Raw genomic sequence first — 16741 nt, forward strand, 5'->3', positions numbered from 1 at the left:
GCCTTGGCGTCTCCTTGTGTGACTCACAGAAACGATCACCACAGGTGTAGTCCGCCCCCAGAAACCTCAGTCTGGATGGGAGGGCCACTGCCTCCCACCCCATGCCCCCAGCGCCACTCACAGCAACCCATCCCCTTGTGCTTGGTCTCCAGGAGGTGCACTATAAGAACCGCTACTGGCATGACACGTGCTTCCGCTGTGCCAAGTGCCTTCACCCCTTGGCCAACGAGACCTTTGTGGCCAAGGACAACAAGATCCTGTGCAACAAGTGCACCACCCGGGAGGACTCACCCAAGTGCAAGGGGTGCTTCAAGCCAATCGTGGCAGGTAGTGCCCCCCTCCCCCCCGGGGCAGCCAGGGAGGAGGCCCCCCAGGGCGGAGATGATGCTGGGGGCTCGCGGTGGTGGGGTCATGCTGCTGCGAGCCGTGCTCAGGTTTTAGCGTATATATGCACGCATATATATACACGTATATCTGCGTACACATATATGCTCGCACACACGCACACACTCGGCAACTAAAGAACGCTGGACAGAGCAGTCTGTGGCAAGAGAAAGAAGTGAAAAGTATGTAGCGCTTTCTCATTTGGGTAGAGTGAGTGATCAAAGCATGCGTCCTCCTCAGGGTGGAATTCTGGGCCAGGCAGTCCCCTCACTCACCCACTCCCAGTGAGTCTCCAGGTCAGGGCCATGGGGGCGGGGCAGGGCTTCAGGCATCTGGTCCTGAAATACTACCTCTGGGGTCCCCTACCCTGGCACAATCTGGGTCAGCACAACCCCAGCTAGGATGGTGGAGAGGGGCCCCCACATGGGAAGCGTGAGGCCAATGACTGCAGGGCCTGCATTCCTTCCCCTCTGGAGGGGCCTGGGCGGGGGTGAGTGGATGCAGTCCCCTGCAGGGGACTGCCAGTGGGGCTATCGGACGGCTTCCCCCCCCCGCAGGAGATCAAAATGTGGAGTACAAGAAGACCGTGTGGCACAAAGATTGCTTCACCTGCAGCAACTGCAAGCAAGTCATCGGGACTGGAAGCTTCTTCCCTAAAGGGGAGGACTTCTACTGCGTGACTTGCCATGAGACCAAATTTGCCAAGCACTGCGTGAAGTGCAACAAGGTACGTTGCCAAGGGAGTCGTGCATTGACCGTTGTTTCTAGAAGCGTTTGACAGTTTGGCAGAGCATTTGCACACACACTATCCCATTCCATCCTCACGACAGCCCTGCGATGTAGGAATTCTTATTCTTGGGTTGCAGATGAGGAGAGTGGGGTAGGAGCAGGCAGTGCCAGGGCCAAGTCTGGCTGTCCAGGGGCACGCTCGGCCCTGGCCCTGGAGGCCTGCCTCCTTCACCTGGTTGCTGTGCACCCTCCCGCAAGGGCTCGCCTTCTCTGAGCCTTGGTGTCTTCGTCTGTAACTCGGGGATAATCATCGCACCTGCCTCCCATGGCCGTTGTGGCGATTAAATGAGATACTGTATACCAAAGCGCCCAGCACAGTGCCTGGCACGTAGTAGGCATTCAACAAAATGGTTGTTGAATCTGAATCCGGTGCTACACTCCCTGGTCTAGGCCATCACATCTGGAGGAATCACTTACCAGGATCAGCCCTGGCATGCCGAGTGCTTTGTGTGTGTTACCTGCTCTAAGAAGCTGGCTGGGCAGCGTTTCACCGCTGTGGAGGACCAGTATTACTGCGTGGATTGCTACAAGAACTTTGTGGCCAAGAAGTGTGCTGGATGCAAGAACCCCATCACTGGTAGGCTAAAGAGTCCTTGCTAAGTCTGCCAGGCTAGGTCTTGCGCATGGTAACCATCTCTCATTTTCCTAAGTCGTCGGTGTCATCCACAAAGGCCCCAAAGAATGTCCTCTCCCCCTGCCATTGGGGTCCCGAAGGCCCCCTCCCAATAGTTTGGATCCTCCCCCAGGCCAGCTTAGCCTTTGCAATACAGAACACCTCCTGACTACTGCTGACTAACTAACGACGCTGCCGGAGTTTCACGAGCCTGAGACCCACGGCCACGGCCACGGGCGGGCAGGCAGGCACTGCGTGTGGCGTGCGCGGAGGGGAACAGCGGGGGAGGGCGGGGGAGCAAGGGGTCCGGCGGGGGAAGGGAGAGGACTGGGGGGGCGGGGGAGGAGGAGGAGGGGAGGAGGGCTGGCGAGCGGCAAGCTGGGATTAGAAGGCCCCTAGTGGCAGGCTAGCTCAGAGGTAGCTGCGGGCAGCATTTTTTGCGATCAGAAGCAGAGCTGATCACTTCATTCCTCATCTCGCGGCCGCGATCCACGTGCCCTGGGCCCTTTCCCCGGGGAGCCTTGAAATGTACATTTGAGAAGACTTTTGCCATCCTCAGGGAAAAGGACTGTGTCAAGAGTGAGCCACCCAGTCTCTAAAGCTAGGAAGCCCCCAGTGTGCCACGGGAAACGCTTGCCTCTCACCCTGTTTCCCAGCGCCAACCTCCGGGGCAGGCATCCGGGTGGAGAGAGGACTTGTCCCTCGTGGGTGGTGGTTCTTTATAGAAAAAATCGAAGCTTAGCAGCTCCTCGAGGCCCGGTAAGTGCATACCCCGCGAACAGCCCAAGTTTGCCTCCTGGTGGCCACTTTGATGCCATGGCCCTGACCTAAATCAAAGACACTGGTTATGCTGGGAGGTCGGTGCGCGTCACAGGGCGATAGCAGTGGCATGGGAATGTGGGTCCGTGGCCAAGCTCTGGCATCTTCTCAGGTCCTGGAGAAGCCGTGGCAGGGTGGCGGCGGCGCGGGGGCCAGCGCGTGGTGGAGGGCGGCCAGGGGCTGGGCAAATGCTGCCCCTGTGCTCTGGTCGGCTCCGTGAACGGGCGAGGCGGCGGCCTGCCTCTCCCGCGGCGCCACTCAGCTTGCTCCTCTGTTTGCTTTTGTTGTCTCCCCAGGGTTTGGTAAAGGCTCCAGTGTGGTGGCCTATGAAGGACAATCCTGGCACGACTACTGCTTCCACTGCAAAAAATGCTCCATGAATCTGGCCAACAAGCGCTTTGTTTTCCATGAGGAGCAAGTGTATTGCCCCGACTGTGCCAAAAAGCTGTAAAGTGACAGGGGCTCCTGTCCTGTAAAATGGAATTGAGTCTTGTTCTCTGTGTCCTCGCCCTCTGCCCTGCACCACCCCTAGGGCCAGAGCGGCCTCTCACCTCTGAAGTTCTTCTGGCTTTGCTCCCATTTTACAGTATTACTCACATAAGGGCACACAGTGATCATTACTAGGATTTAGCAGCGAAGTTCACTTCTCTCCATAGCTGCAGTGAGAAAACAAACACTTAGATAGATTGACTCTTCTGCATGTTTTACAATAGGGCAGAAAAGTGCTAATAAACAATTTAGTTGCTTAGTGACGTGAGCAAGAAGCGTAACACACGAAGCCCCCACTGAGATGCGTCTCGTGGCTCAGCTGGGACCCACTGTGTCCTCAGGACACACAAGAGTTGCAGCGGCTGCTCCAACTCGGCTGCTCACCTGTTCCGTGAGCAGAAATCGAACTTACCGAAATGCATGGTTGAACTTCCTCATCAAAATCTCCTTCTGTTCTTTTGTGCTTTCAAACGACTAATACGAATTTCCAGAAAGTCAGCATTTGAACTTAGCTGTAATTCTAAACTGACCTTCCCCCCACCCCCGTACTAACCTTCAATTTTCCCCGTGTGGCGTGTTTTCTGAACGTTCCTACTTTCAAGCATGGAACATGCAGGTGATTTGCAAAGTGTAGGCAGACCCAAGAAAACGAGCCTGTTTCACAGGAACATCGCCACAGCGAATATTTCTGGAAGCTTAACAAAACTAACCCAGCTGCCCTTTTGCTTTTTTTTGTTGTTGTTGTTGGTGGTGGTGGTGGTTGTTTTTTTTTTCTTTTTTGAATCTTTCATTTTAATGAATAGTAACATAGTTTATGGGTTTGGAGACTTGCATGTCAATATTTTCGCCCCCTTCAAACGTTCCTGCCGTTTTGAAATTCATCCTACAGAAGTAGCCGTAACACTCTAGAGGGGTAGCTGAGCAGGCGCCAGGATGGTCCTTGACACGGATAGGACATTTCCAAGCAGTGGCGAGTGGAATACCTTGTAATGTAGTAGTTGCCTGCTCTTGGTCCATGTGCTGGAGGCCAGCTGAGTCCCTTCTCTTGTGATTCTTAGGAACATCCCTCAGAGCCTCTCAATCTCTGGGGGGCGGCCACCACCGTCACAGGCAGAACCAGCCTTCCAAATAGTGCTCACCTGAGATGCAGGCTCACCTACTGGCTGTACTCCCATCGACATTGTTATAGGACATAGTATAATGAGACAGTATCAAAAGTAAACATGTAATGACAGTGCATATTAACATTCTCGTAGGAGTGGTTAGCGAAGCCAATGCCTCCTTTCTACGTTTTGTCATTAGCTATTATCCTCTAACGTTTCAGTGTATCCTTACAGAAATAAAGCAGCATATAAATAACTGGCCTGGTCTCTTTACTTCTGCCCGTGGGGTTGCGATAAGGGGACCCTACTGATGCCAGAACCGCAGTGACTGTTTTTCCTTCCTTCGAGCATGGACTCTGTCTGGTGCCATGGTGCAGATGGCACAGAGGAATTCTAAGCAAGATAAAATCTGCAATGGCACTTGGATCTAGTTACAAACAACAAAAACCCACTGACTCCAAATAAGCATTTCACAGACATTTGCATCACTTAAGGGCACTGGTTTTCTTTGGCCAGAGAGCAGGGGTGGGAACGAGTAGCAGCTAAAGGGTGTCAGAGCATCACAGTCCCCTTTTTGTTGGCCTCGCTTTCCTGGTGCCCTGTGGAGTGCGGGTCTGTGGGACCTCTGCTGTCAGGTGCTGCTCCCTCCATGCTTCTGGCCAGCCTGGAGGAGAGGGCGACAGTCCTATGAGCATCAGGACCACAGTAGTAAAAACAAAGAGCAGGACCCCCTTGGTGCTAACACTGACCTGAGCACGTTAGCAGGGAATCAAAGCCCGTCAGCAAGAAACCATGGGCATTTTTTTAAGGTCTTTATTTATTAGCATAAGCAGGGGAGGCGAGAGGCAGAGAGGGAAGACTCCCCACTGAGCAGGGAGCCCCACATGGGACTCCATCCCAGGACCCTGGGATCATGATCTGAGCCGAAGACACCCAATCACTGAGCCACCCAGGTGTGCCCAAACCTGGGCATTTTTATGAACAGGTGACCTCCCCTTGTCTGTTTCCTAGAGAGATTAGCAGTTAAAACCACAAAAAGGGTCTGTCTGATCCATCTGGGGCCCAAGGTTGCAGGGGTGGGGTAGGGAATTGGGATGGCACTGCTCTGCTTCCCAAGGGAGCCACCAGGTTTCAGACATTGCGGCAGCAAGGGCCAGAGCCCAAAGGAGACCAGCCTGGGACCGAGAGGGGACTACATTCAGGATGCTTCCTCAGGGTGAGACCACAACACACCTCCACTTGGTCTCCACCCCAGCAGACGCTGGGCCTTTGGGTGTCCCCAAGCAACTCCTTCTGGCGGGGGTGCCCCACTCATTCTCACTGAGCTGGTGCTTGGCTCCCAGCTCCTTCCCTCCCTAACATCCCTCATCTGCCCTACATGCCATGCCTGTCCTTAATCCTGTGTGACACTTGGGCCTGCCTTATCCTACTTGGCCGGCAGAACTCCAGGGCACACCAGGGCAAGGTCTGCCTCGAAAAGGCTGCACTGCTGCTGCCCCTGCCAGCGCCACACAGGCCAGGCCGCTGCCTCCTCCGTACCTCACGGGAAAACAGGTCCGGCTCTACGGCTTGCACTATCGCCCGTTTTCCAGGTTAGAAAACCCAAGTTCAGAGAGGTTGAGAGGTCTGCCAGAGGTCACACCACTAAGGAGTGACTGACCTCCAGCCTGTCCCTTAGGACTAGACATTGCCATAGAAACAGTGGGCCTCTGCAGGGTAGGGCCAGTGTCTGATGCATCACAATGAGGAACCCATCAGGTCTCTGCTTAGTAGTTTGAAGTGAGGAAGTAGGGGAGATTCCTAGTTAGCAACTTTTCATCAGATAACCCCATTCTCCCTTGTAATTGGGGATGGGACTATCCAAAACATACTGGTAGTTAACAGTGCATTCTGGAGTGACTGCCAGGGTTCAAATCCCAGCTGCTCTGCCACTCGCTATGCCACTGAGACCATGGGGAAGTTTACCTGACCTGAGCTTGTTTCTTTGCCTATAAAATGAGAATTCCTACCTCCCAGAATCACATGCAGATTACATGAGTGCTTAGCAGGACTACTGACACCCAGTAAAAACACATCGATTCATTTGTACTTCCAGCACCAAGATGGTCTGTTAACCTAGTATGGAAGCTGCGAGACACTTACCACTCACAAAGCAGGATGGGGTGTTGGCTTTACAATCAGACTTGAATTTGAGCATCAGCTCTGCCTCTTCCTAATTGTATGATGTTGAACAACTGCCAATCTCCACAAATCTGTGTTCTCCTAGGTAAAAACAAATACCCACCCTCACAGGGTTTAAAACAATGCCTAATAAAGTCCCTGGCATATGGCACGTGTAAATGTAACTACACTTATTATGAGACTTGGGGAACCCTTGCACACATCCCTCCAGAAACACTGGAACTGTATTGGTGGGAAGGGAGACCAACAGCAAGGTAGCCTCTCCCTGCCTGCTTCAACAAACCACATCAGCATGGCCCGGGGGCATCCAACAGGCCACAGGGAATTGACCCCTGACAAAATGTGACAGCTAGCCTGCCTCCGGACTTTGGCTTCTTGGCACCAGCTCCTGCTGCTCTGTCTTGTTTCCTGATCCTCTGGCTCTCACCACAAGGAATGATTCCTCAGGACTAAAAGGGGCTCCAATTGTAGCACAAAGTCACACAAAAACGCACACGAGGAATACCTAGGTGGCTCAGCAGTTGGGCATCTGCCTTTGGCTCAGTCCCCGGATTGAGTCCCACATGGGGCTTCCTGCCTGGAGCCTGCTTCTCCCTCTGCCTGTATCTCTCATGAATAAATAAAACATTTTTTTAAAAACGCACATGAAGTCACACAGCAAGCTCACAGCAAGCTCACAGCCACCTCAGCTAAGGCTTGGGACTGTTAAGTCCCTGTCTGGCATCCTTTATGGTATCCCACACCTCACTGCTGTGGTTGCCAAGGTTTGGAGCTGTTCACAGGCTCTGTGCCTGCACAAGAGGACACAGGTGTAGGAAATGTGCTCCTATGCAGAACCCACCAGCAGAAGCTAGAAAACTGTCCCTTAGGGTCAGGGACACCAAGGGACTACCCAGACAGGAAGGAAAACTGAAGGCAGGGATCCCTGGGTGGCGCAGCGGTTTGGCCCCTGCCTTTGGCCCAGGGCGCGATCCTGGAGACCCGGGATCGAATCCCACATTGGGCTCCCGGTGCATGGGGCCTGCTTCTCCCTCTGCCTGTCTCTCTCTCTCTCTCTCTCTCTCTCTCTCTCTATCATAAATAAATTTAAAAAAATTAAAAAAAAAGAAAACTGAAGGCAATCCATGCCTCACATACCCTTAACAGGTTCAAGGGCACTGGCTCCGGAGACGAGGAGGCTCTGCCAGCATCCACCACCTCGGAGCTATGGGCAGGGAGTTGTGAGTGTGCTGTAGATTGTGTGCACACCACAGAACATCCCAGGTCAACAGCTGCAACAGCCAGACCAATGATATGGAATGCCAAGTGAGGACGGCTGTCACTATTCTCAGAAGCACCAGACCCCAAAGAGAGAATCAACAGGGACCTCGCCTGACCCAAAACAAAACCTAGCAGAACAGGCCTCAAGGTTGGAGACTACATATTTACAGGCAGATCAGAACATGTTTTAGCCAGGCACAGGAATGGTGAGGTCACAAAGATAGTGTGCATGTAACAACACAATCACAGCCTGTGTGGTGTGCACACTCAGGCTCGAGAAAGCCAAGTGTTTGTGGTAGGCACAAGGGAGGCCCCTCAAGGAGCTGCGGAGAGGTTTGGGGAATGACTGCATAAAGGTACAGGTGTTTAAAAAAAAGGTACAGGTGTTTTGAGGGTGATGAAAAGGTTCTGGAGCCAGATACAGGTAGTGGTTGCACAACACTGAATGGACCGAATGCCAAAAAACTGGAATATGTTAGGTGAATTTCACCACAGTAAACAGAAAAGACACCTTATAACCACTGGCCTCAAGGAAAAGTCGAGAGCCACCAATGGCAAGAGTAAGATACACTAAACCGGGCACAGGATTTGAAAATTCACACCTTAATGTCCCACATCACCAAGTAGCTGAAGGGGGGCATCAGAGGATTTGCTTACCTTCTATTGAACCTGTCACTTGCCTATTGTTCAAAGGTTGGTTAACCATTAGGGTCTCCTTTATACCACCAGCAATCTGTTTCTTGTTCTTGTTTTTTGTTATTATAATGAAAAAGAAAACTTGCTTTATCTGCAAAGTTTATTTCACAGAGCACACATATAAATGCAAGTTTAACAGTGTTCCAACACGTGACATTGGTGCAGACAAATACCAGAAATTCATTTGTTACGATGATTGTCTCTGCCTTCTATATGAAAGAGCTCCTGTATAAAAATAGTTTTCAAATCTAAGGCACCAAGCTCTAATCTATAACAATGGTACAGTACTTTGAATGGCAAAGAGCTAAGGAATCAGAAAGAAGGCCCTTCTTTTGCTAATCCAAGGCTGGTGGCTAGAAAGGAACATGGACTTGCTTCAAACTCCTTTATGATTCACCAGAAAACTATTAGCAGTAGGACAACTGCTGTGCATTCAAGTTTTAGTCAAGGGCGTGTATTAAGCAGAATTTGACGGACGTCAGGAAACCTATCCCATGTGTGTGTATGTGCGTACAAACGTGTGTATGCAAATGCGTGTGCACGTGTGTACATGTGCATCCAAGTGTGCGCACCTCTCTATCGTGGGGCCCAAAGAATGGCACTATTCCTGTGTTCACTTGCAGCCAGCAGCTAGAGAAAGGCAAGCAAATCGGCTCCACATGCCAAGGCCGAGTGTGCACTGCAGGGCAGGGCTGGCAAGCACAAGGATAAATAGATGGCACACTGTGAACTGGGGAAATGGCACGTGCCCCGCCAGACAACAGCCAGGTACTGCTTTAGGTACAATCAAAACACTATGCATGTTTGAAAACAAACCCCAAAGTGCACTTTAAAAGGTGATGGTGATGAGCACGAAGGGTGCTACAACTGTCCCAAGATCACACAATCTAACACTCCTAGCACGTGGGGGTGTCAGGGCCTGTGCGCTCAGGTGATGGCACAGTTGAACACATGCATACCTAATGGTTAACATGTAACTTAACAGTATTTTGCAGCCTCTCCTTTGTTTATTAGAGACAATCCAGCAAAGCTCTTGTGAGCAATCCTGAGTCCCTCACACACCCCATGTGTCCTCTATGAGATTGAATGTCAGCTTTGAATTGCTAGAGTGACATAGCTGTTAAACAGAATAAGCATTATTTTAAGAGAGGAAATTACTCCTTGGTTTACAAGCTCAAGAGTTACCACTTCATAAAGGCACCCTTGATGTGCACTCACACACCCTGGCTGGAAAACAAGAACGAGACAGTGGAAGTATTTACAGGAAAACAAAAATGACTTTTTACTCAGAATCCTTGCTGTGGGCAAGAGTCAAGATGGTAAGTGCATCTTCTGAGATACATGTCAAGGTGTCTGTCTGATGTTTTCCCTTTTTTTGATGATCATTTCCTTGGCCAGGTTCAAATTAGTGGCAGAAAGACTAGGGGAGATGGGAGAAGTGGAGATCCACAGCAGACGATGAATTCTCTTCTGGGCTGTGCGAAGTTTACATATCTGACCAGAGGGAAAAAGAAAAAGAATGGTGAAGATGCTGGTCTCACTGCCACGGGGCGCCAGCCTCTCTTCGTGGTAGGTTCGGGACCTTTGAAAACCCCCTCCCCAACCCCAACACACTGGTGCCCCCAGAACCCCAGCTGCCAAACAGGCCCAAGCTGTCTCTCAATTTTGAAGAAAGCTTCCTAAAGGAAAGAAAAGCAAAGGCCTTTTGGCTTCGGAAAGTCAGATGGAGAGACTAAATCCAAAAGGATCACGAATCCTGTGCCCTAAACAATTATCTGCCTGCTGTAAAGCAGCTGATGGATCAGAGGGGCTGACAAGAACCGACTTTGTGTATCTGGTAGGAAATGCAAGGCGTCAAAACTAGAATCAAGTCATTTGTTCTCAAAACCAACTTAAATGGAAGACTCTTTGATATGAAGGTAGCCTTTAGACCCACCACCATCTCCCTACTTGCCTCAAAGTTACAGGATGCCAAGAAGGCCCTGCAAGAGCCAGAAGCAGGAGGGTTCGTGGCCAACTGCCTTTCAAGCAAGGTGAAAATAGGAGGAGGCCTTACCCGGTGGAGCAGGAACAGATTTGTTTTTCTTGTCGTCTAAAGGCAACTGGGGACTCTGGTGGAATGTCATGGAACCTTTCAGATGGTATTTTCGACTATCAGGAGGGATACTGGACATAAGGGGCTCTGCCTCATTTCTGATGTCAATAATCTTGTCACAGATCCACTCCTGTGCCTCTGGATATAAACTCTTGGAAGGTCCCACGGTGTTACAGTTTTCACTTGCCTTTCTGGTTTTTGCTGCACGGCTGGTCATTCTTTTGGTGGACGATCTGGAAAGAAAGGCTTGTGTTAGAATCCGGACTATCCACAGACCAAAGTTTTGTCCCAAATAAAGCTTTATCCTTTAATTAACTTCTAAGAGAGATCTTGGAAGTAACTTATCCTTCAGAATCCTAGTATGGAAAGGCTGGAAGGGACCCTGGAGATCACAGAACACACTGGTTTCCAAATTGTGTCCTACAAAGTCCCAGGGTTCAGCGAACACTAAGCAGGGCTGGGAGCAGCTAAGCACGCAGGGCTCCAGAAGCCCTGTTCCCCACTTCATGCTGACATGGGATGCCACCAGAACAGTCATCTGAGGACGAATGTGGCTTTCCTAGCTCCGGTGCTCAGCTCAGCCCATCACTGTGCTTCTTAGTCCATTGTGTTCCAGTGGGCCTTGTAGGTTTGTGTCTTTTTAGGCAATCCCCAGGGAGCCTTCCTAAGAATCTACTCACTCTTCAAACCTAACTTCTGACTCTCAGTTTCATTATATATAAAATGACATCTGTATTGAAGTCAGAGTTGCAATTAGAATTAAAATAAATAGGCAACATAAAACACCTGGTATGCAGCAGTCACTCAATGTCCCCCCCTTTCTGGGTTTTATGAGCAGATGCTAACCACTGTGCACAAAAGCACAGCTTAGAGCCAGATGTACCTGGTTTGAATGTGGGCTCTGCCCTTTCACAATGGGATGTTGGGCAAATAAGGCCCTTAATCTCTCCGTGCCTCAGTTTCCTCGTCTGTAAAAGTGAAGTTGATAGCCCTTACCTAGCAAGGCTGCTGTGGGGATTGGTTTACTTCTGGAAGTACTTGACCCAGTGCTTGGTACAAACTAAGAGCTCAGTCAATAATCTTGTGTATGACTCCCACCAAGTTTATTCTGATAAGCTCGCTGAGCAACTCACCTGGTACCCTTCGCCTGAGCCAAAGGGTCTTTCGCACTTTTTTGTCTGAAGGTTTTCATGTCGTCATTAAAAAATGTTTTTGTCTCTCTATGGACTTGGCCAGAAGTGGCATCTAAAAACACCAGCTTGGGAGTGTTCTTCTTCATGTTTTTAAAATGTGTTTTGAGTTTTGTGGATGAATCCATGCCATTTATAAAGGCTTGGAAAACAAAAGGAAGAAGATTAAAACTGGAGTTTTGACAACGGAGACAACAGAAGGTGAAGGCTGTGATTGTGGTAGGCCAGGGCACAGCCAGCCGCCTCAAGGCAGGGAGGGCCATGCAGTGGGATTGTGGGGTGCAATGTGCTACCCGGTGCACATGCCTGCTCTGGTCTCAAAGCACAAAGGGGCCATCTCTAAGGAACCTGACCTCTTTGGCAAAAGTGGTAGGCCAGAGGGCAGCGGGCAACAGGCAGCAAGCTTCTTACCCCTCCTCCTGACTACCCACCTGTCCAATCCCACCTCTTCTTTTAGCCTCAATCCCAGTGCTATCTCCTACCTTCACCTTTCCTCAGTGCCTGAAGCAGACCCTGCACCTAGCCTTGCTCCTACTGCTCTGTTCTCACTGCATTTGGGCCAACCAGCTTGTGGCAGTATCGCTGTTTGCTCCTCAGTTTCCCCAAGGCCTCCCTTGAGGCTATGTTTCCTCCTTTCTGTATCTCTGCTATTCCTACAGAGAGCCTGACTTGCGTGTTCATATCCATTTGTGGGATAAAGAGTGGACAACAGTGTTTTCTCAAGTGCCTGGTACTGCTGCCAGAAAGTGGTTCCTTCTCATGAGGGACTCAGCCTTCCATTTCAGAGGGCTCTCATATCACAAGAGGTGTTGTGTTTCTCCCAGTGAGGTGGGAAGCGGTATTCTACCTGTGTGTATTCATTCATGAAAGCCGCATAAGGCTAGGAGCTAGGAAATGCTAGTAAGCCTCACATTCTGGTAAGAGCTACTACCTATAGCCTAACGTCACAACCTGTACAAGAATAATATTTGCCACTGTAGTGGGCTTTACTGAGAGTTGTCTATGCGTCAGGTACTATTCTTAGCATGACATGAATCAGCCTATGGCAATCTCATGCTACCTTAAGAGGACCACATTAGCTTCCCCTTTTTCAGGTAGGAAAACTGAGTACAGAGAGGTTCAGTAAGTTGCCCAAAGCCACACAGCTCAGAAGCAAAGGAGCCCCTAGATGAACTCAGACAGTCCAGATCCTATATGGTGACTAACAGAACTCAAAAGGCAAGCAAACCTGATGGATGAGGGTCATCAAAAGAACCATCGTCACTTTCCGACTCATCCTCATCATCTGCCTCGTTCTCCTCGTATGTGTTGTCAACAAATGTTTCTGCAGCCTAGGATGAGAAAAGGAGTCATGATTGCATCTAATATTCTATCAGCCTGACTTGGTCATTTCAAAGAAAATAGGTTCATGCTGGACTGATTGATGGCTATTTTTCATCACTTCAATTAAAGGTTAAAAAAAATCTAACCTCTAACAGGTGGCTCTAGTTGTCTTTCAGTTAGGGAGATACTCAAGAATGAAAAACTTCTCTGAGTGAGCAGATGGCAATGGTTTTGGGTTGGCATGTGGCCTTTGTTGCTGAGAGTCCAAACTAAGCCATAGTAGGGCCAATTGATGAGAGCTAAAAAAAATTCACAGCTGTCTCGAGGGGAGGCCACTTCTCAGGCCAGTGGGCTAAATGATCTTTGTCTCTCCACACTTTCCAGAAATGACAGTTCTATTTTAAATTTTCATGATATGAATGACCACACATGAGAACTGGAAAGAGCCAAAATACCAGTTTGGTAACACAAAGGGTTAAGAGTCCAGAATCTGGAGGGAAAAGGCCTTCTAGAGGCATGTGACACATCAAAAGACAGGATGCTGGGGTAGAAAATACTTGTGAAATAGACCCCAAAAAGCAGCTACCATAAAGGAGAAAAAAATTGCTCAATTTGAAGTTCATGAAAATGAACTTCTGTTCAACAAAAGGCCTTATGAGAATATGAGGCAAACTATAGCAATACCTACATATCTGTAGGGCTCATAAGCAGAGCAGGTAAAAAAAACTCCTACACATCACTAAGGAGGCCAACCACCAAACAGAAACATGGACAAAGAACTCGACAAGGCACTTCACAAAAGTAGATCTCAAATGGCCAAAAAGCAGATGAAAAGGCACTCAAGTTCATTAATCATCAAAAACTACTAAACAGTTCAGTAGTGTGCATATTAAGAACTTCTATCCAGCAGCCCACCAAGTTAGGATAGGCTATCAACTGGGAGAAGATCTATGCAAACGAGCAAGAAAAGTAGTATCATCCAGAACAGTGAAGAACCACAAGTCAGTGAGAAAAGAGAAGTATCAACCCAAAGGCTTTGGGCACAGACTCGAACAAGCATCTCGCACAAGAAAAAACAGGATAGCTAATTAAAGATGAGAGAACGTGCTCCATTTTTTTCATAATCAGGGACAAGGGAGAGTGATGCTTAAGTTACCACCAAATCAGCAAAAATGGAAAAGTCGGCAAGAAGGTGAAGCTACAGAAATTCTTATGTACTGCCAGCAGGGACACACAGAGTACCTTTGATGTATTTGAATCTGTCTTCCTCGTCCGCTTCATTATTTCCTCAATTCTCTATTTCAAGAAAAATAAAAATTCAAATGCAAAAACGGATTAAAAACAAACCCACAATCCTGAAGAAGTTGATTACTTGTTTTCCACAAGTAGACAGCATCAGTACTGCTCCCAAGCCACAGATTTAACCACCTTGAGACCTTGGGTGAGCAGCCATGCATCCTCCCAACCCCAGTATCAGTGATCTGGACAACATCTTGAGTGGTAGTAGCTAATGTTTTAGTCTGAACAGACCATGACTGAAGCAAATATTAATGAAAAGAATGCACCCCAATGATGTGACATTGACAGAAGTCTGTTGCTGGAAAGAGTACACACATGGGAGGGAAATAATTTTTCTCCCCTATGCACACCTCCTTCCCTGGTGTGAGAGAGGCCTTGTAGCCTGGATGGGGGCCTCCTCTGATGCCAGAGGAGCCCAATGAGTTGCACAAAGTGAGGTCCCATCTGATGAACAGCCCACACCACGGACTTCAAGAGAAGCCTGAACCTGCTGCTCCCTCCCACTAAGCAATTTCCAGCCCAGTTTGGAAGAAACTAACTTCTGCCAACCCCTCCCTGTGACTGGAGGGATTCTTTCAAAGGAGCTTTGTTCTCAGAGGTTTGTGATATTGAGGTGTCACTATAGTGGTCACCAGTGGTCCATGATAGATAAGGTCAATAAGGGGAGACCATTCCATAGTAGGGGGGAGATCCTTAGATAAAGAAGAGAGTTGCAGTGGGAAAACTACCAGAGGCTAGCATGCCACTTACTTGTGATTTTCAAGAACATGTTTTCATATCATGTGCCCAATGTTATTTTCTAAAAGAACCAAACCCCCAAAATAGAATGAAAGAGTACCTTCTTCCTTTCTAATCGCTCTTGCAAATTCTGTAACATAATTCTCTCCTGCTCCTTCTTGCGTTTGTCAGCCTCCTCCTGAGCTTTTATCTTGGCGTCCCCTTTCTAGAAAATTTGCATAAAGATACCATTTATTCTCAATATATGAGTGATAACTAAAAACAATAGTTGAAAAAGTTAAATAGTTAAATGTTATCCAGCATAAAAGAATGTAACCTGAATGACAGCACCTATACACACCACATTCATGAATTACCAGTTTTCAAAGCATTAACTAAAAATGCACAAAACTAGGCTATCATCTTGAGGATTTAGAAGCAACGTCAGTCCCCTCCAGGACCTCAGGGTTATCATTATACTGGTTATCGGGACACTACAGTTTCAAATAAGTGATTATTTAGCTATCCATCAACACAGCAACAGGAGCCAAAAGTCTTACACCTTTCAAAAGCACGGGGAGGTTCCTTAAAGGTAGCTTCCTGAGGAATGCAAACGCACACAACCACTTACACAACATATAAGTGATTAAGTGATATACTAAAACTGGAACGAATATTAAGTAGGCTAGGCAGTGTTAATAATTCAAACTGAGTGTAGTCTGAGCTCAGTTTATAGATTTATTTACCAGGTGATTTGAATTTGCATGGATAAGACATTCTTACTGGAGAACTGGAGGACTTTAAACTTTTCGAGGCATTCATAATTTTTATCGTCTCTGTTGGAGTTTAAGGAGTGCAGCTGTGAGCGTTGCCACAGAGTGCAAGATTGGGAAAATTCACATAGGACATTTAATCTGTGTGAGCAATGGGATTTCCTGAAACCAAGCTGCAATGTTGGTTTATGTAGACAAAATAAAAAACTACTAATCTGTAATTCTCAGCTTTCTGTTTCTGTTTCACTTGGAAAATATTCTATGATTTTGCCAAGGGTGGCTGGGAATGACTTGTAGTAGCTTTGGGTAGCAGCTAGACTATAATGGAAAAATACAGCCAGAGAAGGCTACATATCTGTTCACCGTCTTTCTTGGAGAGACAGATTTTTGCCTTGGGTTTCCAATGAATTTTAGAATCTGCTTCTCAACCCCTGATAGAGAGCCAACAAACCTGTAGCAGTACTTTCCGGTCTTCTGGATCTGGATATTCTTTTTTCTTTATTTCCTTCTGCTGTTGCCCATCTTCCAGTTTTAAGAACTCTTCTTGTTGGCCTTCAATTGCTTTCTCTGCCATGTCCTTCAATTTGCTAATGACACAACACATTTAAACAACTTAGTATTTGTCTCAGTCTCTACTATATACAGCTTGCTATATATATATAGTACATGCATTTTTTTAAGTCATCTCTACACCCAACATGGGGCTCGAACTCCTGACCCCAAGATCAAGAGTTGCATGCTCCTCTGATTGAGCCAGCCACATACTCACTGTACATGCATTTTTTTAAAAAAGATTTACTTATGGGATACCTGGGTGGCTCAGCAGTTGAGTGTCTGCCTTTGGCTCAGGGCATGATCCCAGAGTCCTGGGATTGAGTCCCACATTGGTCTCCCTACATGGAACCTGCTCCTCCCTCTGCCTGTCTCTGCCTCTCTCTGCATCTCAAATGAATGAATGAATGAATGAATCTTTTTTAAAAAAATAAATAAATAATTTAAAAGATGTACTT

The 16741-nt window shown here is 48.2% G+C and overlaps 2 protein-coding genes across 10 annotated transcripts in view; one reads left to right on the forward strand and one right to left on the reverse strand.

Moving 5' to 3' along the window:
* Positions 1–4453, forward strand: part of FHL1 (four and a half LIM domains 1) — a 63100-nt gene extending 58647 nt beyond the window's left edge. For 3 of the 4 annotated variants that reach the window (XM_055338546.1, XM_055338545.1, XM_055338547.1), the window contains 4 exons: positions 153–327; positions 942–1111; positions 1564–1750; positions 2902–4453. In XM_055338546.1, the coding sequence (XP_055194521.1) occupies positions 153–327; positions 942–1111; positions 1564–1750; positions 2902–3056 (687 nt within the window). In that variant the 3' untranslated portion in view covers positions 3057–4453. Of the gene's footprint in view, positions 1–152; positions 328–941; positions 1112–1563; positions 1751–2345; positions 2546–2901 lie in introns of all 4 variants that reach the window. The other variant, XM_055338548.1, reaches the window with a different exon arrangement.
* Positions 4454–9591: 5138 nt separating this feature from the next.
* MAP7D3 (MAP7 domain containing 3) overlaps positions 9592–16741 on the reverse strand; it is a 30942-nt gene continuing 23792 nt past the window's right edge. For 4 of the 6 annotated variants that reach the window (XM_055338820.1, XM_055338822.1, XM_055338819.1 and 1 more), the window contains 7 exons: positions 16183–16318; positions 15080–15184; positions 14185–14238; positions 12848–12950; positions 11563–11761; positions 10391–10662; positions 9692–9828 (listed from right to left, as the gene is read on the reverse strand). In XM_055338820.1, coding sequence (XP_055194795.1) covers positions 9821–9828; positions 10391–10662; positions 11563–11761; positions 12848–12950; positions 14185–14238; positions 15080–15184; positions 16183–16318 — 877 coding nt within the window. In that variant the 3' untranslated portion in view covers positions 9692–9820. Of the gene's footprint in view, positions 9829–10390; positions 10663–11562; positions 11762–12847; positions 12951–14184; positions 14239–15079; positions 15185–16182; positions 16319–16741 lie in introns of all 6 variants that reach the window. The other 2 variants (XM_055338821.1, XM_055338823.1) reach the window with 2 other exon arrangements.

This window comes from Nyctereutes procyonoides, unplaced genomic scaffold (assembly GCF_905146905.1).
Source record: "Nyctereutes procyonoides isolate TBG_1078 unplaced genomic scaffold, NYPRO_anot_genome, whole genome shotgun sequence".
Taxonomy (NCBI): domain Eukaryota; kingdom Metazoa; phylum Chordata; class Mammalia; order Carnivora; family Canidae; genus Nyctereutes; species Nyctereutes procyonoides.